The sequence below is a fragment of the Podarcis vaucheri genome (genome assembly GCF_965113315.1).
Source record: "Podarcis vaucheri genome assembly, chromosome: 14".
In the NCBI taxonomy this organism is placed as follows: Eukaryota; Metazoa; Chordata; class Lepidosauria; order Squamata; family Lacertidae; genus Podarcis; species Podarcis vaucheri.
In genome coordinates, this window is record NC_138752.1 from 46,236,599 (window position 1) to 46,258,540 (window position 21,942).

Consider the following 21,942-nt stretch of genomic DNA (forward strand, 5'->3'; position numbering starts at 1 on the left):
TCTAATTAGCCAAGTATAGAAAAAAATGTGGAGTTCCAAACACACCCACCATTGATAAAACCCATGTGTTTCATATACCCTCCAGTGAAGTGGGGACTTAGAGTTAATGTAAATGAGCTTGCCTGGGGTCCAATGCCAGGGGTGGCTCAGTTTGAGCGTAGCCCCTTTATTGAGTGCTGAGGTAGCTGACAGAGAAACCCGAGACCACATGCCAGACTATTGAGTTTCTGGAACTGGGCGGCCAGGATTCCCATGCCAGCAGCCATCCCCATACTTAATATTCAGCAAAAGTGTATACACCTTAGAGACCATCGCCTTAAGGCACTTAGCAGCTGGCCTAAGATCTTCAAAGGCTTCTCAGGGTGCCTGGAGCACCGTTTATCCTTAATAACCAGTTGGCAAGGGAGGAAATTTGGAACCAATTAACACAGAGATGCCTTAGGGCAGGCACCCCCAAACTTCAGCCCTCCAGATGTTTTGGACTACAATTCCCATCATCCCGACCAGGGAGAAGAGTCGGTGGAAGAAGATTGGAAGCAATTTAAAGACTATTTACAGAAATATTGCAAAATTATTGAATGTTAGAATGATGTTTGATTGAAGTTAAGTGGTTTCTAGCTGTAATGGTATAAAAGAATATGGAAAAATTGGGTTTTTAATAGGTAAAAATTTAATGCTACAATATATTAAGATTGAAGATCAGGATAATAAGGAGGGAAAGGAATTGCTGAACTAATAAATTGAACTGGAATACAAAAAAGGGAGGTATGAGGAGGTCCGGGAAACAAGTAAATGAAAGATAAGTGACGAAAAGATGGAATTATTTTAAACTGTTTTTTATTTTGTATTTTTTCTTTTTCATTATGTAATACTGTGAAAACTTTAATAAATATTTATATATATAAAAAAATACAATTCCCATCATCCCTGACCACTGGTCCTGTTAGCTAGGGATCATGGGAGTTGTAGGCCAAAACATCTGGACGGCCGCAGGTTGGGGGTGCCTGCCTTAGGGCATCTTGACGTTTTCCAATCGAGAGGGGCTTCCCGTCAAAACAAAGGTCACGTGCCACGGTTGACTTCTCTGTTTCCAAGAATAGAATCAATGACAAGAGGTTCCGGTGAGCCCCAAAGCCCCCACTCATAGGACTCTGTACGAGTCACTGCTCTGAGAGCACCTCCTTCCAGCCTTCCCCTTCTCTTCACTGCAGAAATACTTGCAATTGGATGGCCTTGCAGGAGCAGAAATTAAAATGGTAGTGCAGGAAGTCAGTGTGATAAACATGATACTCATGCTTAAGTATGTGCTCGGCCACTGAGTTTATGGTCCTCTATAATCAGTGTGTTTGTATTTGTTTTGCTCTCATAACAGGATTGATGTTTCTCAGAACGACCTTCCCTGGGAATTCATGACTGACCGCCTCCCCAGCATTCTGTTTTTCCCTCATGATCGGTAAATTCCCCTTTTCTGGTTCTTTCTTCTGTGTTTTGAGGTTAAAATGGATCATCTATACAGGGTACCTTGGGTTACAGACACTTCAGGTTACAGACTCCGCTAACCCAGAAATAGTACCTCGGGTTAAGAACTTTGCTTCAGGATAGGAACAGAAATCGCATGGCGGCAGTGGGAGGCCCCATTAGCTAAAGCGGTGCTTCAGGCTAAGAACAGTTTCAGGTTAAGAATGGATCTCCAGAACAAATTAAGTTCTTAACCCAAGGTACCACTGTATTGACAGTTGCCTTAAAGCAGGGACACACTTCTCTCTCCTCCTCCTCTCTCCACCCTGACCAGTGTCTTGCCAGCGGAGGCTGCCTAGGGGCTGCCATTGCCTGCCAGCTTCCTCTTCCTCTTCCTCTTTTGAGTTCCCTTTGTAGAACTCAGCAGGGAGGTAGCTGAGCGGACAACAAGAATTAGTTGACTCTGCCTTTCATTGGCTCCACCTGTTGTCAGTCTCTCTGCCTTCTGCCCAGCGGGCACCAGCCACCACTGGTCTGAACCAATCACTTGCAAAGGGCTTTCAAAAATTAGGCCTGCATGCAGCCCATGGGGCACAGATTGCATCCCCCGCCCCAAACCACCCCGGCTGTAAAAAGAATAGAGCGGTCAAGGCTTCTCTTGGCTTTCCACAGGCACGCTGTGTTAACTTTCCATTCAGGGAGGCAGGCCTCGTGCCAGTTCTCAGCAGATCCTGCTTAGAAGTCCTTGATGAATGGAAAAACAAAGCACCGAGCTCAGTCCATGTAGGCCTCTACCAGAAAGCAATCATTTGCGAAGCCTGGGTTTAAATTCCTGCGATACATAACCTGAAATGGGCAACAAACCAGTCTAATCAAGGCGGCTCCGTTTCCACCACCGCCACTTTCCTCCTGGCGCTCAGCCACGAAGATTTCAGAAAGCTCTGTTGACCTTATTCCAGACAGCCTTATCACCACCACCACCCTTGCAAAGTAGGTCAGTATTATCTTCTTGTCGCTCTGCCCAGGAGGTGGAGCAGAGTTAAGAGACTCAGCAGCTGCCTGAAGGTACCTTGTCATAGCAGAGGGAAGGTCTGAAGCAGGGACCTCAGCCTTTTAGCCGCTATTTTTATTTCCCCCGGAGGAATTCTGAGCAAAGGCTGCAGAGTTTCAGCGGCAGGATCAAAACCCCGCTGCTATCCCCTTGTTCCGCGTGCAGAAATAGACATGCTGCTCATGTGCCCTTCCTTGCTCTGTAATCTGGAGTGCTCGAGGGGGGCTGGGAATGCTGGCTCTAGTTCAGTGACAAGTTAATTAATCTAATTCTTTTGCTTTTATTGCCTTGGAAGAGAAAGAATGCAGTTAGCCACAGGTCCCCTTGCCTGTGCCTGCAGTTGTTTTGGATTCCCCCACCTCCAGCTTCTTAGTGGTAGTTCGTGTCTTGCATCTAAGATGCAGCTGACATTGCTCGTATACAGCCCCAGAGGTCCGTTCTGTGTTGTCTGTAGTAATGGAGTCGGTGTGCGCTTCTGCAAACCTAGCATTGTGCCGATTAGGAACATTTCATTTCATTTCATTTCATTTGCACGGGGAAGTCTGATGTTGCCAGAGGGATATATAATGTATATGTGGGATTCAACAGATGTGCAGCTTGGACCGTGCTTGTCCAAAGTTCACGCAGCTGCTTTCGTGAACGTGTCTTATGTTCTTGCCCCTGCTTTGTTTTCCTCTCTCTTCCCACTCTGGTTGCAGAGTCAGGGGAAGTTCAATTCTGTAGGAAAAACAAAGCTCACAGTAGGTGACCCATAAAGTTGCAACTGGGACGTCTTCAAGCAAGGGCAAAAGCCGCTGGCTGGGCTTGTCAGGGCCAAGATCCTCAGCTTGCCAGCCTCTCACTCCATGGGAGCAGAGCAGGGCAAGGCAAGAGAGGAGGAGCAGCAGCCTGCAGCAGCTTTTTCGCAAGCAAGATTTCGCAAGCCAGCCTGCTGCCGCGCACAGCCAGTATTTCTTGCCCTTCTTGCTTCTGGGATGGAAACTGCCTGGGCAGATGCTGCAGGCAATTTGATTAAGCTGTCCTAAGTTTAGTATCTATCACAGAGTTCTAAAGGAAATACTGTACCAGTTTATTGCACTGCCAAGCTAATTCCCCTTTGGACTACATTTCCCCCCCCCCCCCAGCACAGCTGATGGGAACTGTAGTCCAGAACACCCAGAGGAACCAGCTTGGCTTGATTGCACAAGAGACGGTGCACCAGGTTGCCTGCCATGTGAAACACCACGAAGCAATCAAGCAGGGGCTTCTCAGCACATCTGAAACAGGTGTCTGTGGATAAGTGAGCCATCTAGAAAAATGGTTTTGTGTATGTGGACTTCTTAGTAAGGCAATTCCAGCTCTATTTTCCTGAGGCTCCAGTTGTGGCATGTTTGAGCCACACAACTTTTATCTCCCTCCTGGATCCCAGTGCTTAGAAGCATGCACAAGACTGCGCTAGGAACACCTCTTCCAAAATCGCATCCTAGGATGCGGCTTCCGTAGCAGGGCAGGCAGTTTCCGTCCAACACATTCCTGCCCGACTGGAAGCACTGAGAGCTTCTTATGTATTTTATCTGGTTGCAGTCCCTCCAGCAACCCTGCTGGTAGTGTTATACCCTCCTACCCGGTATGTGGATATCTCAGAGACTTGTAACTCACTGTTACATCTGAACTAAAATGGCCCTTCCACACTGGAAGAACCATTTTGAGGGCAAAGGGGAGGACGAGCTTGTGGTTTTTTTTTTAAAGCAACCCTTGTTTTGCAACCTCTCCCTTTGGGAGGTGGACTGTTGCCATCAACAATTCCACCACCCCAAAGCCAACCGCAGCAGCACACGAGTTCCCAGAGCCTAATTTTTAAACTGGAAGTGCCACAGATGGAACCTGGTGTTCAAACCACGTGTGCCCCTTTTCCTCGTAGCAGATCTCACCCATTTCTCTATCAACTTTCCCCAGGAAGGAGCAAAGTGTGAAGTTCCCTGCGGAATTCCCAGTCACCCTTCCCAACCTCCTCAAATTCATCCTCCGCCACTCCAGCCAGCCTTCCCCTGCGTCCGGTCCGGAGCCCTGCCACAAAGGTTGCCTTCGGCGGGAGGCGATGCTCCAGCAAGGCCACATCTCCCACTTGCAGAGGGAGGTGGAGAAGCTGAGAGCAGAGATCCAAGCCCTCCACCAGGCGCAGGCTCATCTCCAAGGCCAGCTCTCCGAAGCCAGGAGGGAGGGGCAGAGGCTCCAGCAGGAGACACGCTTCCTGAGGAAGCAGCACGGGGCCTTGCAGAGCCAGCGCGAACATTTGCAGGGGCTGTACGAGCAGAAGACCCGGGAGCTGGAAGACATGGCGGAGAAGCTGCAAGAGCTGGCGGACGCTTCTGAAAACCTCCTCACCGAGAACACGCTACTCAAAGTGCTGGTGGCTTCGGTGGAGAGAGAACTGGGGACCAAAACCGAGCCGGAGTTCAGCCTTCCCAAGGAGGAGGAGGAGGAGGTGGTGGAAGAAGCTGGCTTGGCTGCTGAACCAGCTCCGGACACTTTCCACGAAGCAGAGCAGAACGCCAACACGATCGAGGGCAGAATAGCTCCTGAGCACAGCAAAGAAAACTGGACAGAATAGCTTTTGTAAAGCAAGACACACACGCACACAGAAGGAACCCCACGCAAATCAAGTTTAGTCTCAACTGAGAACATCTTTATGGAAACTTTATTGAAATTTCATTGTAAAGACTTTTGTGGGGGGTGGGGGGCTGGACTAAATAAAAATCAAAGGATATTTTTATAATGAGTCACTGAACCAGATAGACGAAGCCTGCGATGTTGACAACAGTCTGGGGACTGACTCTTTGCACTTTACAATTGCACTAATTTGATAGTTTTTGTATCAATTTAACCTAAATTAAAACGATTTGGTTGGAGGATGGCAGTGTAAAAGCTCCTCTTCTTCTCCCTGCTGTTCTTGGTTACAAGCCAGAGCCCCTTTTGGCTGCATCAGGTTTAAAATTTATTTTGATTTATGCTTCCTGGGTAATTTCCAAATTGGTCGCCTTCGCTACTTTTGTTTGTAGAATTGACTGGATTGAAAAAGTGCATGCAATTCCCCCATTCACTGCAAATTCAACTTTACAAAAAAGGGGGGGGGCATCCCGCAGTCCCTTTTATGAGCTTTTGGATTTGATAATTTTACTGACGTTTAAAACAAAAACACAATTGCCCTTAATACACAGTCCATTGAGATCTTGAAAAATAAAAGGTAGAAAACTAGCTTAACCTCCTCCTCAAAACTTGTTTTCTGGTTTGGAGATGTTAGCAACTTCCAGATCATTTGGGGAGGAGGGTTCTTACAACTTGTGCTGCTCTAAATTTCCTGTTGCTTGACTCACAGACCCAGTATAAAAGCAGTGGTTTTCTGGGCAGCCCTGGGTTTTGGGAACTGAGCTGCAAAGCTCCAAGCATGCATACGATCCCAAAGTTGATGGAGCCTTCTTTCTCCCTGCTTACCAGGACCTGTGCATATATGTTAATGCTCCCTTGCAGAAGACCCTAAGTCACATTTGCAGCCTGAAGGAGTAGCGATGGCCACAGCCTTATACAGTCGTACCCTAGAAGTCGAACGGAATCCGTTCCGGAAGTCCATTCAACTTAGAAAACATTTGAAAACCAAAGCGCGGCTTCTGATTGGCTGCAGGAAGCTCCTGCAGCCAATCGGAAGCCCCGTCGGATGTTTGGCTTCCAAAAATAGTTCACAAACCAGAAGTGTCACTTCCGGGTTTGCAACATTTGGGAGGCAAAGTGTTCGGGAACTAACCTGTTTGACTTCCAAGGTACGACTGTGGCTTTAAAGGGGGGACAAGACAAGTGCATGGAGAGAAGGCAGTGGCTATTAGTCATGGCTGCTAAATGGCACCAGCAGAGACCAGTTGTTGGGGGGCAGCGAGGGGAAAGGGGTGTCTGCGCTCTGCTTGTAAGATTTCTTGCGGACACCCGGTGGGGCCATTCTTGGGGACAGGAATCTGGATTAAATGGACCTTTAGCGTCTTGAAGCAGGGCTGCCTGTGCACTTTCTTTGGCATTTTTCTATATTGGGGGGTATTAACTTCCTCCAGCTGTTCACAAAAATGTCAAAAATCAAAGTACAAATTAAAAGAGGCAACAAAGCAGATGGGATGCCAGCAGCAGGGACCAAAAGTCAGCCCCAGGACAAACATACCGTATTTTTTGCACCATAACACTCACTTTTTTCCTCCTAGAAAGGGGAAATGTCTGTGCGTGTTATGGAGCAAATGCCGGCGGGGGGGGGGGGATCTGCTGCAGTCGTGAGCAGAGGATCCATGGTTCCCCTTCCTTCCCTCCTCTGTGGTTACAAAGCATGGATCCACATGGATCCTCAGGATTTTTGCATTAGGCTACTCCAAACTCACTGTCAGATCACATGTCTGTGGCCACAGCATGAGCCACAAAAATCATATATCCACTGTTTCGTTTAGAATATTTTTTTCCTTGTTTTCCTCCTCTAAAAACTACGTGCGTGTTATGGTCTGGTGCGTGTTATAGAGCGAAAAATACGGTACCTAAAACATCTGGGCACATAATTCTGAGAAGTTATCAGGTACAGGACTGAAGAGGGTGCAAGCCAGTGGTGGTACAGTGGTTAGAGTGTTGGACTGTGACCTGGGAGACCAGGGTTTGAATCCCCACTTGGCCAGGAAGCTCGCTGGGTGAAACCTTGGACCACCCCCTCTCAGCCTGACACCTACCTCAGAGGGTTGTTGTGGGGAATTAAGTGAGGAGCAGAAGAGCTATGGAGGACCACCCCAAGCTCCATGGAGAAAAAGGGATATAAATGCAACAAGTAAGAACTAAAACAGAGATCAAAATAAAAAAAAATTCCTTCCAGTAGCACCTTAAAGACCAACTAAGTTAGTTCTTGGTATGAGCTTTCGTGTGCATGCACACTTCTTCAGATACACTGAAACAGAAGTTGCCAGACCCTTCTATATAGTGAAAAGGTGGGGAGGGGTATTACTCAGAAGGGTGGTGGGAATGGGAGATTGGCAGATAGCTGAGATGAGCCTGTTGACGACTGTAATAGGTCTTACAGGAAAAGGCAAGGGGTGAGAAGGTGAGAAATGGTTTAGTCATGTATAGTGAGATAAGAATCCAATGTTTCAGTGTATCTGAAGAAGTGTGCATGCACACGAAAGCTCATAACAAGAACTAACTTAGTTGGTCTTTAAGGTGCTACTGGAAGGAATTTTTTTTATTTTGACTATGGCAGACCAACACGGCTACCTATCTACGACTAAAACAGAGATCTCCAGCCATGCCCCCGGTCGACAGAGGGGCCTGCATTTTAGGGCCTCTGCTGCCAATCTCAATGGGCGTGACTGCCCCATGGCTCCAAGGTGACTTAGGAAAAAGAGACACAGTCAAAAGCATCTTCCAGCAGCCCTTCCCATGTTCTACTGGTCTGTCTAGCTTGGCTTCCCAAGGCTTCGGGTACAGAAAGTCCCAATTCCCTTACGCAAGGTCCTCCTTCATTAAAAGCAGGGGTGTGTGAATCAGGAACTCCCCCTGCAAAGCTTCCCACAGACCCACCAGCGACCAGCACCAGGTCTGCATTAAATAGTCAAAACTGAATTTCCGTTGCATTTTATATATATTTCTTGCATTGTATTGCACCACGGTTTAAATTCAATGGAACGTCAGCTGTAATGCAATAAAATACGGTGCAAGAAATAAAAAGGACTAATACAATTAGGAAAACATCTAGTGCAGCGCACTGCAATTGCTGCAACAGGCAAGAAAATCATTAAGCGGTCCACCAAAACCAGAAGTTTTCAAGTGGTCCGGGGGTGTGTGTGGAGTTTTGGAAACCCTGTACTAGTGAGCACAAAATGTCACCAGTGCTCGGTCCTGCCTTGTTACTCTTCTACATAGAATTGTGGCATTTGAAGGGACCCCAAGGGTCATCCAGTCCAACCCCTCTGCAATGCAGGAATCTTTTGCCCAATGTGGGGTTCAAACCCACAACCCAGATATTAAGAGTCTCATGCTCTACCACCTTTGCAGTGTCAGCTGAGCAGCGCTCGCTTCCACTAATCCTACAATGTGGCATCAGCCGTGCATTGGACTCGCAGAATACGCACCTGTTGAGCAATGATTGATCTGGGCAGGGAGGACAAGGGAGAGCCGCGTTCAAGAACAGCGCCCGGATTCTACACATTTGCTCAAATGTTCAGAAGGGCAGCTGGCACACTTCGCAGAAGCTGGGAGGGGATCTGGCTATGGAAGCCCTCGAGAGGTTAGGAAGAGGAGGAGTTTGGATTTGATATTCCGCTTTATCACTACCCTAGGGAGTCTCAAAGCAGCTAACATTCTCCTTTCCCTTCCTCCCCCACAACAAACACTCTGTGAGGTGAGTGGGGCTGAGAGACTTCAGAGAAGTGTGACTGGCCCAAGGTCACCCAGCAGCTGCATGTGGAGGAGCGGGGAAGCGAACCCGGTTCCCCAGATTACGAGTCCACCGCTCTTAACCACTACACCACACTGGCTCAAGAACACAAGAGCCTGCAGGATCAGGCCAATGGCCCAAATAAGTCCAGCATCCTGTTGTCACAGTGGCCAAGCAGATGCCCGCAATGAGGATCCAAATGCAAGAGCACTCTTTTCTCCTGTGGTTCCCAGCAGCTGGCATTCAGAAGCATTACAGTCATAGCTCAGGTTACAGACGCTTCAGGTTGCTTTTTTCCGGGTTACGGACCCGCCGGAACCCGGAAGTACCGGAATGGGTTACTTCCGGGTTTTGGCGGTCGCGCATGCGCAGAAGAGCTAAATCAAGCTTTGCGCATGTGCAGAAGTGCCGAATCCCAACCTGCGCGTGCACAGACGTGCCGCTGCGGGTTGCAAACGTGCATCCCGCACGGATGACGTTCACAACCCGAGCATCCACTATACTACTCTCTCGGTTAGCTTGACCCAGGCGAGAAGCAGCTAAGAGAGTCCTATGAATGAGGGAATAGTGCAGGCCTGCTGAAAATGTGGCTGTTGGCTTCTGCTTGAGCCACTTTGGATCACACCCTGGGCTGCCCAAGCACCTGTTGTCTAAAATCAGAGGAGCTGGTCCAGGAAGGGCCGCCCCCCCCCTTGCTTGCCTATTCTCCTTCTCCACGACATGCCTTTCCTACCGCTAAGCAGCACAGCTGGCAACAAATTCTAGAAGGGTAACAAAAGCAGGTGGAGTCAACTGGACCAAAAGGATAGAGGACTACATAACTCAAGATGGCAGCCTGGGAGCTCCAGGAAGGGCTGATAAGAGTGGAGAGCCGTTGCCAGTCTCTCTGCAGACCAGAAACCAGGAACCCCATGGGGGAAAGGGTGGCACTATTGGCTAGAAGCTGATAGCACGATTATTTGGGTGCAGCAGTAGCCAAAAGACTCTGTGGTGAGAGCACCGCAACAGGCCTTTGCAGCTGGCTCCCCTACTGCAGCCTGCTCCAGCCTTGCGTTTTCCTCCCTGGTGAGCGAAAAGTCACCTTCGTTTCCAAGGAGGTTTAAGCGGGGAGGTTAACAAGAGGCCTGCAAATCTCCCTCTGCTATCAAGTGTGGGATGCCAGCTGCCACTCCCCTCTAGGACCTGCCTTCTGCTGTCTACAACAGACACAAGTTTCCCAGCAAGTAAACAGAGCTGCAAATCTGTCCGGGGTCCATAGGACGGTGGGGAAGAGCTCTGTGCTGGGTTCTCAGAAACAGCTCCTCCTAACCCCATGGGGCAGTAGCCTTTGTCTGCCACCTTGGGCATTGTGCAAGACTGCTGGCCCTCCTCAGCTTCCAAGAGAACTACAGGCAGGGGAACAGCAGGGCCCTGGCAAGAGTGAGGTGAATGGGCCATGCCCCTCTCTGTTCCTCTTTCGGCCTGGCCTGGCGATTCGAGTTACAGCAAAATGGCTTGAGAGGGGAAGTTTACGAAAAGTAGGGGGGTGAGCCGATTTTGCAGAGCCTCACTGGTGATGAGGGGGCTTTCCCAGAAAAATCAGTTCAATTTTTCTGTGCAAATTAGTCTAAATTTACACAGTCATTTGCATTTTGAGAATTCAGAGAAGTTTCTGGTGCCCTCGAACAACGGTAGCCAACATGGTGCCCTTAATATGTTGCTAGACTCCAGCTCCCTTCGTCTCAGCCGACCGACAATGGGAGCTGCGGATGGTTGGAGCCAAAGTCCAAAACCCAAGGGAACCACTTTGTCCATCTCTGCCTTTTAATTGCTTAATGAGCTTTTGAAGAAAAATACCGGATGGTTTACAGGGAAATGTTCTGCCCCACTCCAGTCTTGCTTGAAAAAATAAAATAAGGGAGGGGGAGAAAGAGACTGTCTTCTACCACGAAACCTTACCAAAGAAACACAACTGGGGTCTTATGGAAACCGGCAAAGATGAAAGAAACATAAACGAAGGACGGGACGTCTGCTCTGTCAAGTTATTTACAGGAGCCCTGTCATTTTAAGAAAGCAAACGGCATTTTATTTACAAAATACACAGATCCCGAGCTCTATACAGCTGAGCGAAAAGTCATGTGGATCTTGATAGAACAAGAGGTTGTCTACAAGTGTCCTGGCAGCCAGGAGTGCATGTAAACCATCAGTGCACCAGGAGATAAATTAGGGACTAGTTACATGAGAACAACTTTTAAAAGTGGGAGCCTCAGCAAGGGGCGAGAAAGCATTTCTTCACTCACATGCTTACTACCAAAGCAGGCCTGCTCAGCCACCAACCACCAAGTCCACCAGCAGCCTTCCGACTATGTACCCATACTTTTTTGGGGGGGCGGGGAGGAGAAAACACAGCTGTCATTAGCTGCTTGCTTCGGACTTGGTTAGACGTGGCAGCTTCCTCACAGCCACTACGCTTGCAGAGCACTCGACATCACTACGATCGCTCACAGCGTCACCAAAAAGCACATTTCTTTCCTTGCACCTTTTTGCTTTGGCTCCCTACTTAAAAACACATTTTTTAAAAAATCAACCTGCATTCCAGGAGTTTTTGAGCAGCCCCCAACTCCAGAGAAAATCCGCTCCCTGCTTCAACAACAGCTGCAACAAGCTACTATGACTCAGAAGGGTTGCTCGCCAATGGACAAGCGGGCGATTCAGAGGACAGCCTCTTCCGACCCTCAAGGTCCCATTCTAGTAACTAAAGGAGACACCTTTTTCCTATCTCACCTACCCGAAAAGGCCTTGAAGGAAATAACTGAGCAAGAGATCTTGCCTGCCACGGAGAACACTTCCTTATTTGCGCTGGGGAAAAACATGGCATCTAGCAAGATCCCACCAGGAGCCAGGAAGGAGGCGATGAAGCAGCTTTGCATCACCAGAAGCAGCTTCCGATCAAGGAAGACTGTTGAGAGCAGAAGGTGGGGTGGGCTGGGGGGCAGGAAGAAGGCTTGGAAAGGAAAAATTGGGCCTTAATGGATTGTTGATTTTCTAGCATATAGATTTTTTTTTTGAAGGAAATTGAAGCATTTAAAAAAACTAAAAACACAGCTGCAACAGCCCCCTCCCCAAAAAATGAAGCAAGTGTAAAAGAACCCCCTCCCCGCTTCCCAACCCCCCCCCCCAGTTTGGCTTTGGAGAAATCCCATTGGCGGCCATGCGTCTTCCCAAAATCCAGGAATGCTGCTCTTCTCTGCCCCCACCCCGGCAAAAGCGCATCCGTCCCGCGTGGAGGCTGCTTATGTACACGGCCAGTTCACAGTTGAAATTCACATTATGTCAGTAGCTCCGTTCCGAAGAGGCTCAGTGGAATAATTCAAGTAACAGGCCGAGTGTTGCCATTCCCCTTTCCCGACGCCGCACCCCCCCCCCGTGTCCCCCAACTGTCCATTGCCGGCAATGGACCTTGTGCCAAAAAAGGAGGCGATGCTCAAGGGCCGGAAGGGAAACCGTCCTCAGTGCATACATAGCCACAGGACAAACCTCTCGTTCTGGGAGGGCGAGGTTTGCTTCACAGTACCGGTTCTCCAAACCCGGCCACGCGGACCCCCCCTTTCCCCAGACAGCCAGTTAGCTGTGAGCCTCAGTGCCGTTGGGGGTCAGCTTGGTTTTCCTCTCCATGCCCGGCCCGCGGGCAGAATACTGCACCAGGAGGAAGGGCTCTTTGGTCTCTCCCTCGCCCACGATGCTCTCCTCGTCCTCCGACTGGCTGATTCTCTGCAGGCGCAGGTAACACCAGCAGCCCAGGATCAGGGCGCCCAGAGCAGCAATAGCGATCAGGATGACGATGACCGTCACCACCCCGGTGGTCGGGCTGTGGTCCATGATTGACATGGCTGCCTCCTGACGACGGGCGGCCACAGGCTGCCGGTTTATCCGTTTGGAGCCGGTCAGTCGGAAGAGGCGTTCAGCTGCTCCTTAGCTCCTGGAATAGAAGGAGAACAGATTTCAATTCTTGTTTTCCGATTAATTCCTTACTTGCTACACACAAAGAGGGTCCCAAGCAGTGCTAGAAACTCAAGATATATAAGCAAGGCGCTAATTAAGTTGGAGGTGTTAAAACACACTATAATCGGGGTCTTGGCCCGGGAGGCCTTGGGCTAAGGGCTGCAGCTTGGTGATAAGCGCTGCTGCTTTTGTGGCAGAAGGTGACAGCTGTAATTCCCGATATCTCCTGGCAGGGCTGCGAAGGAGCTATTTGGAGCCTAACATTTGGAGTAGTAGTTTCTGCCACTGCGTCCAACCCCCAGAAATGCAGGACTCTTTCACCCAATGTGAGGCTTGAACCCACGACCCTAAGAGTCTCATGCTTTATTGGCTGACGTTTTGGAATCCAACCCCCATCAGCCCCCAACAGAACAGCCTATCATGAGGGATGATGGGAGCTGTCGTCCAACCTAAGAGGTAAAAGACCCCTGGATGGTTAAGTCTAGTCAAAGGCAACTGTGGGGTTGCGGCGCTCATCTCGCTTTCAGGCCAAGGGAGCCGGCGTTTGTCCACAGACAGCTTTCCGGGTCATGTGGCCAGCATGGCTAAACCACTACTGGTGCACAGTGACAAGTGCCAGAGCGCACAGAAACGCCGTTTACCTTCCCAACGGAGCGGTACCTATTTATCTACTTTGACTTTGACGTGCTTTCAAACTGCTAGGTTGGCAGGAGCAGGGACCGAGCAACGGGAGCTCACCCCATCGCAGGGATTCGAACCGCCGACCTTCTGATCGGTAAACCCTAGGCTCTGTGGTTTAGACCACAACGCCACCCATGTCCCTGCTGTCCAACGTACTCTCTGTCATCATCACAGCTGAAGGACAAATTCCATTCAGGCAGAAACTCTCAAGGATGCAAGGCTGAGAGGACAGGGGTGTGTGGCCTGGAGAAAGGGGTGTGGCCTGGGAAGAGTGCTGTCAGCTCGGCAAAGGGCCTTGGGACACGGCCTGAATTTGGTCCATCACTGCCCTAACTGGGGGGGAGGGAACCATCCAACCCAGACCAATGTCCTTTATACCTAAAAGTCTCTACATGGCGATGTAGACTTTAGTGGAGCTAAGATGCTGCCCATTCATTTGCACAGGTGGGTCCCGAGGGGCTTATCCTGACTCAACCGCAGTATCGCTGTCAGCTCACCACCCAGCCCCGTTCCTGCTGGTCTTTTGTCAATCGTTCCAAGATCTCGGGTTTGCTTTTTATAGCTATTCCAAGCAATTACCAGAGGATGCTTGAAACCTTGCCAGCATCCTCCACGCTCTCTGAGCATCGGGTGTCAAAACTGTGGAGTTCAGATGCTCAAGGCGGTCCTACGAAGACCCACAAGTTTCCGGAGGCATAAACAAAACTCCATCCATGCACTTGCCTGTGTCCGAAGCGCCCTGCCTCTCTTACACCCTTTTCAACCTGAGGGCCACATCCCATCTGGGCAGCCTCCCGAGGGCCACATACCAAGTTCTTATGAAAATTCACCAGCGTTTTGAGTGTGAATTTCTTACGCATTCACACCTGCATTTTATTTTCACTACCATATACGTATATTTTTTTTAGCAACACGTTACTGCGGTATACGCACTTTGCACGTTACTTGGCTAGAGAACTGCACTGCAAAACTCAAGAGAAGCACAAATCTGAAAGGACGGTCGGGTGTTTTGGCTCCCGCACCGTTTCAGAAAATTCAAGTTATAAAATTAAGCATGAAATTGAGAGGGCGAGTAAAAGGAAACTGGGTGGATTCAGGACAGATAGATTAAGTCCTTCTTAGCACAGCACATAGTTAAACTATGAAATTCACTCCCCTGGGGAAGGCCACCAACTTAAAATCATAGAACTGTAGCGCTGGAAGGGACAACAAGGGTCATCTAGTCCAACCCCCTGCAATACTTTAAAATGACTTGAAAAGAGGATGGGAGAAAGTCATGGAGAGAAGGCTGGAATCCATCTTGGCTTTGCTCCACAGGCAGCAAATAATAATAATAAGAAGAATTTATTATTTATACCCTGCCCATCTGGCTGGGCTTCCCCAGCCACTCTGGGCGGCTTCCAAAAGAATATTAAAATACTATAATACATCAAACATTAAAAGCTTCCCGAAACAGGGCTGCCTTCAGATGTCTTCTAAAAGCCTGGTAGTTGTTCTTCTCTTTGACATCTGGTGGGAGGGTGTTCCACAGGGAAGGCGCCACTACCGAGAAGGCCCTCTGCCTGGTTCCCTGTAACTTGGCTTCTTGCAGTGAGGGAACCGCCAGAAGGCCCTCGGTGCTGGACCTCAGTGTCCGGGCAGAACGATGGGGGTGGAGACGCTCCTTCAGATATACTGGACCGAGGCCGTTTAGGGCTTTAAAGGTCAGCACCAACACTTTGAATTGTGCTCTGAAACGTACTGGGAGCCAATGTAGGCCTTTCAAGACTGGTGTTATGTGGTCTCTGCGGCCGCTCCCAGTCACCAGTCTAACTGCCGCGTTCTGGATTAGTTGTAGTTTCCGGGTCATCTTCAAAGGTAGCCCCACATAGAGCGCACTGCAGTAATCCAAGCGGGAGATAACCAGAGCATGCACCACTCTGGCGAGACAGTCCGCGTGCAGGTAGGGTCTCAGCCTGCGTACCAGGTGGAGTTGGTAGACAGCTGCCCTGGATACAGAATTGACCTGTGCCTCCATGGACAGCTGTGAGTCCAAAATGACTCCCAGGCTGCGCACCTGGTCCTTCAGGGGCACAGTTACCTCATTCAGGACCAGCAAAGCATTTGAGTATCAGCTGGACTCCCCACTGTTGGCCACTGTGAGAACAGAATGCTGGACAGGATGTGGGTCACTGATCCAGCAAGTCTGTGACCTCATGAATTAGGGAGAAGCACATTAAATGCAAACCAAGCCCAATTCCTCCCTCCCCCTGACTCACAGGACTCTCAAGGTTCTCTTCCTCACACCACAGCCAGGGAGAAAGAGGGTAGTAGTTATCCTCTGCTTCAAAGAACACAAAACCCTCAAAGCTGGCGCAACGGGTTTGGCGTCTCCACAAGCGCACGGCGCTGAGAAGGCGCCGCCGGTTGGCAGCATCCATGCCAACAAAGGGAATGCCTCACCTCCTCTTGCCACACGAGGGGAGATGGTACCAGTCTGGCCTGTGGGGTGCAACCGCCTGAGGGTGCAGAGGCTTCTGGATGAGGCCCAAAGCGCCCAACTCCATCACCGGCTTCTCACAGTAGCCAGCCAGATGCCTGCAGGCAGCCAGAAATCAGGACCGGCGGGCAACGGCGCTCTCCCCATTTGCAATTCCCAGCCACTGCTGTGCAGACACAAAACCTTTAAAACGTGCTTCCAGTGTTTGCAAGCTGTAATTCTGCCCTAAAAAAGTATTTTAAGCCACCGACATCTCAGCTTTGCTTGAAGGAGCTTCTTAGTTCAGACTTTGTCAACTTGGTGCCCCTTGGGATGGGGGAGGGGCTGTAGGTCCCCTTTGGCCAGTGATCAAAATTAGCCAGGCACATTTTGCACCAAAATGGCCACTTGCGACCAAGTCTATTGCCAATTGACCAATAGTCTATTGCAACTATTGGCCATTTGCAACAAAGCAAAGATGCCTGGGTGCTAGGATGCTGCCCCAAATCGCCACCAACCGGGGATCATTTGATCTGGACTGTTTTCATGCACTAATCCCCCAACCGGTAGAATTCTGTCAGCTGTATTTTATCTGGGCAATCAGAATGAATTTCAGGAACCAAAATGCTTTTTTCTGTGCAGCCCAAGCAGGAGCAGTGAACAATATCAAGTTCATTGCCATCGCTTGTCTTCACTTACCTGCCCTGCTCACAGTTGTGAAGAATACTCTTATGTCATGAATGGTCCTTGTCACCATTAAGAAAAAGAGGAATAGGCCAATATATACAGTGGTACCTTGGTTTACGAACTTAATCCGTTCCAGATGTCCGTTCTTAAACCAAGGCGTGCTTTGCCATAGCAGCGGGGGACTCAGTTTACAAATGGAACACACTCAACAGGAAGCGGAACATGTTCTTATTCCAAGGCAATGTTCACAAACCAAAACACTTACTTCCAGGGTTGCAGCGTTCTTAATCCAAGTTGTTCATAAACTAAGCTGTTCTTAAACCAAGGTACCACTGTATGTGGATGAGTGACTTTTCTTCTTTTAAGTTCTCAACACTCTTAATCTAGGTCAAGTCTGTCCTCTTGAACAAGCTAGATATTTAACTGAGAATCAGTCCATCATTTGAAAAATAAGACTTTAGAGCTGTCCTGCACCCAAATGGCAACGGGATGACGGAAACCTTGGTTTAAGGAGCCGTTTGGCTTCTAACACTGTCTTTGGCCTGAGTCAGTTGGGCGCTTATTGTGTCCTTACTAGCTAAATAAGGTTGTTTAGATGGGAGTTTTCAGCTGCTTAGATGGAATAACAGATGGGATCTGGGGTGGGGTGGGGCTTGGAACGAGATCCCAACAAGTGCTGAAGGCAGGGCTGTGGTAGATAACAGGTGGTGGAGAAAGGATAGCAAACATTCTGGATTAACCATTCCGGGCTTCATTCGACAGCAGTGAGACACAAGTTAGGAGAAATCTATGGCATGGCCACACTGAAGACGGCATTAATAGTAGCCTTATCTAAAAAAAAAGGGGGGGGATCTGGCAAGTCCCCTATGAGACTTACAACATTTGGGCTTTTTTGATCTAGAAAAAAATGTGACTAAAGTTATGGAAATGCCAGAGGTTTATACATTTTTTAAGACCATTGTGGTTTTGACAGGCTTTTAATGTGGGATCCCTTAATCAGATCTGTCATTATCGACGCTAGCTGCTTGCCAGCTTGATTTTCCGGTGCTCTGTTTTAACGTTTCCAGAATGGCTGTTGTGCTTCACAGCCACTGGGTGCCAGCCATTGGGGGGGGGGGGGCCTCTCTGACCCAAACTGCAGTTTCTGAACTTGAATGCGAGCACGGTTAAAAGGTGACGTCGTCGCCCTGTACAGGACTAGAGCTCAGAGCCATCTGGTAGCCGAGTCAGAACAGAGAAAAGAGCTCTTTACACAGCAGTATAAGAAACTCAAGATGTATAAGCTAGGTGCCAAATGACACCTTATATCTAGGCTATGGGCACCATAATGGAATGTTTGTTCGCCGGGGATTGGACTACACTCTACAGTTCTATGATCTCAATAGGGATGCAGGTGGTGCTGTGGTCTAAACCACTGAGCCTAGGGCTTGCCGATCAGAAGGTTGGCGGTTCGAATCCCCGCGATGGGGTGAGCTCCCGTTGCTTGGTCCCTGCTCCTGCCAACCTAGCAGTTTGAAAGTACGCCAGTGCAAGTAGATAAACAGGTACCGCTCCGGCGGGAAGGTAAACGGCGTTTCTGTGCGCTGCTCTGGTTTCGGTGTTCTGTTGTGCCAGAAGCAGCTTAGTCATGCTGGCCACATGACCTGGAAAAACTGTCTGCGGACAAACGTCGGCTCCATCAGCCAGTAAAGCAAGATGAGCGCAGCAAACCCAGAGCTGTTCGCGACTGGACTTAACTGTCAGGGGTCCTTTACCTTTATGATCTCAACTACACTGCTTGACTGTAGATTGCTCTTAAAACAATTCACTTGCCTCAGTTTTAAGGAGGAGAAACACACACCGTGGAAAAGGTATTAACTATGGGCTAAGGCAGAGTTTTTTAAACTGTGGCTGTCAACCTGGTGCCCAGAAATCTCCACGTAGTTGCAATGGGAACCACGGCAGTAGCAAAAAGGCACGTGGTGAAATTCAAACAGTGTGCAGCACGTAATTGGTGGGGTTCAGCAACAGAAGATGGCGGTCTAACAACAGCCCTACAACAGCCCTGTGAGGGAGGTTAAGAGGCTGTGACTGGCTCACAGTCACCCAGTGAACTTCATGCCCGAGTGGGGACTTGAACCCTGATCTCCCAGGTCCTGATCCAACACTCTAACCACTGTACCACACTGGCTCCCTAGAGACCTTCTGCTATGGGGCAGCTCTATAAATTAAGTAGGTAAATAAATATGGGGGAAACAAAATGTCACTTAGAGAAGGATCTGAAGTATTTTCCTGGAAGCTTGAATTTGTTTTACTCCAGATCGGTTCCTTTGATGTTTTAACGTGTTGTAAACCTCTTTGGGATTTCTTTCTTTGAAATATAAAGCAGTATAGAAATGAAATTACAGTGGTGCCCCGCAAGACGAATGCCTCGCAAGACGGAAAACTCGCTAGACGAAAGAGTTTTCTGTTTTGGAGGTGCTTCGCAAAACGAATCTCCTATGGGCTTGCTTCGCAAGACGAAAATGTCTTGCGAGTTCCTGCGGGTTTTTTTTCCTGCCCCCCCTTTTTCTAAGCCGCTAATCAGCTGATCCGATAAGCCGCTAAAAGCCGCTAATAGCGCTAATCCGTCAATGGGCTTGCTTCGCAAGATAAAAAAACCGCTAGACGAAGAGAATCACAGAACGGATTCTTTTCGTCTTGCGAGGCACCACTGTAATAGCAGCAGCAATAAAGTTCGTAAAGGTGCCTAGACATTCTGTTGTGGTGACCATAACCTAGGTTTATGGTGCCATTTGGTGATTAGCTTAAAAATCTGAGTTTCTAACACTGCAGCCTGGTGGTTCCAGAAGCTCACTAGCTTGAGTACAAGAGCATCTGTCCTCCTGTTGTTCCCAAGAGACTAAGAACCACGACACAATGGTGGCTGGACTCACACAACCATTAACTCTATTTTCCTGATGTTTCCCTACCTGCTAATTGCGGCATTATATCTGAGCTTGGGCAACACAGACAAAAAAACCCCAAACACTTCCAGATATACAGTGAAATATAGCACAAGTGCAAAGCTCATTTCGGTGTTAGTTGCTTCCAGAAAAAAAAATAAGCAAACGACACAGAAATGAGTGCCATATTCCACTATATTTCCAAAGCCGTGTGAAGGAAACTCAGATATAACGAGGAAATTAACAGTTGGGGAAACGAAACGGCATGTGAATGCAGCTAGTGTCAAAGTCATCTCTCTGCAATGTCGAAGTAGATTTTGCCGTCCTCTGAAGAAATCACTGCAAAAAAGAGGGAAAGAACCCCGTATCGGGTCTAGACGAAGTGCTTTTTATCCTGAGCATGTTTTGAACACCATCCTCTCTCAAAGGAAAAGCAGCCCCCCTCGCCATAAAAGCCAGGTAGCTGGATCTGCTCAGTCTCTCCTGGCACGGAGCATAAATCTCTGAGAACCTCACCAAGTCAGGGTAGGAGAACGACTCACACAAATCACAGCGCTAGTCATCAACCCAGACAGCGGTGACACAAAGTCATAAGGCTTCTGCAAGCATGTTTTTTTTGAAAAAGAGATGGAATAGAAGATAAGGGGCTGCAGGCCGCTCTTACTCCCAGTCGGAGGCCAGTTCATTAGGTCCACAGTGAGAGGGGCGGAAGTGGGGGTTATCCCAACAAAGCCTTCTATCAGGTGGAGGGACAACCACAGTCACTGCGCAACCTTTCCTCTAGATTTAAAACACAGGGATGCTGCAACTCTGCCCCAGACAACTGGTATGTGGAGGCACACTGTCCCTAAACAATCGTAGTAAAAAAAGCCACCAATAGGAGATTGGGGACTTGGCACCTGGAAGAATTGTAGAGTTAGAAGGGACCCCTGAGGTTCATCTAGTCCAGCCCAGGAGCTGTTCGAGAGCAGAACAGGCCGTCTCAGAAACGGGCAGTCTCTTGTTCATCGAGACAATTATGCAGCGGCGCTGGATGCCAACCCATCAGGGATGCTGTAGCAGTGGGAATCCTCAGCATCTCAAAAGGGTTGGACTACAGGACCTTTGAGGTTGCTTTAATCACTTATGAGCATGGATCTAGTCCCATGATAATTCCCTGGCTCGGAAGAGAGGGGTGGGCCGCTATTACGGGCAGAAAAAACCCACATTCACTTAAAAAGGCCTGTTTTTACATCACAGGACTTCACCTCCAAGGTAGCAGAAGCTCAAGGGACTGCTCTAGAAGTCTCCTGGTCTACAGCTCAGCTCTGCTTGGCTGTCACCATGTGCGCAGAAAGCTGCTCTATGCATTGGACCGCACTGCCAATATTCAGTGCCCAGGATTCTCAGGCAGGGACTCTTCCCCAGCTGTGCCTGGAGACGTCCGAGACTCAAGGTGGGACCTTCTACATGCAGAAGAGTTGCCACAGCTCTTCCCAGAGGGGTCCCAGCTGTGTTTATAATCCAGTGTCCATTCCAGTCTGCGGGCAAAGAGGATTACATAATCCCATTTGTGCCAAAAGCCCTTGATGGTGGAGGAGAAACCTGGCTATCTTGAGCCACACGGCAGCTCTGCGGCAAAGCAGTCCCCGGCGTCCGAAAAGCCGCCACCATAAACGATTCACGCAAACCCCATTGGCCAGAACGGAATCAAGAGGGCAGGTCATTTATCGACGCCAAGGGGAGCGTCCGGCACACCAACAGCGACGGGTAGCACCAAGCAACACACAGACCGCCCCTGCTGCCAGGGCAAGCGCTCAATGGCTCATTATGCTTGCCAACCGACAGTTAACCAAGACTGCCAAAATTGAGCATCTCTCCCCAGCCAATGATGTTCTGCTGGCTGGAGGCATCAAAGCTCTCTCCCCTCCCCCTGGGAAGCCCCTTTCCCCTCGCAAGCAAACCCTGGGGTATTCAGTTCAGTTTCCCCACTGCCTCCTTCAGATTCTGCAAATTCTCTAGATCCCCGGGAAATGCAACGCACAGCCCCCTTGGCCAGAAATAAACACAGCCGGCTGCCCCCAACTCCCTGCGTCTGCAGTTGTTTGCTGAAGGCATCCTGCCACCCGCTTCCTGTCCACTCCACCCCATGCACAAATGCAACCACAGCTGTGGGGCAATGCAAACCTTCGGTGCGTGACATTGGGGGGGGGGGCAAAACGTGCACAGACAGAGCAGGCAGTCCTTTGACAGGTTCCTTATCTCTGGTTTGGGGCGATGGGAGCAGGGCTGTTGGAGG

General features: G+C 49.3%; 2 protein-coding genes across 2 annotated transcripts in view; one reads left to right on the forward strand and one right to left on the reverse strand.

Moving 5' to 3' along the window:
- TXNDC11 (thioredoxin domain containing 11) overlaps positions 1-5,400 on the forward strand; it is a 41,149-nt gene extending 35,749 nt beyond the window's left edge. The window contains exons 11-12 of the mRNA XM_082199663.1: positions 1,373-1,453; positions 4,445-5,400. Of these exons, the coding sequence (XP_082055789.1) occupies positions 1,373-1,453; positions 4,445-5,099 (736 nt within the window). The 3' untranslated portion in view covers positions 5,100-5,400. The remainder of the gene's footprint in view (positions 1-1,372; positions 1,454-4,444) is intronic.
- Positions 5,401-10,975: 5,575 nt separating this feature from the next.
- The window catches only part of SNN (stannin), a 12,257-nt gene continuing 1,290 nt past the window's right edge, over positions 10,976-21,942 (reverse strand). Inside the window, exon 2 of the mRNA XM_082199975.1 lies at positions 10,976-12,891. Within this exon, the coding sequence (XP_082056101.1) occupies positions 12,537-12,800 (264 nt within the window). The 5' untranslated portion in view covers positions 12,801-12,891 and the 3' untranslated portion in view covers positions 10,976-12,536. The remainder of the gene's footprint in view (positions 12,892-21,942) is intronic.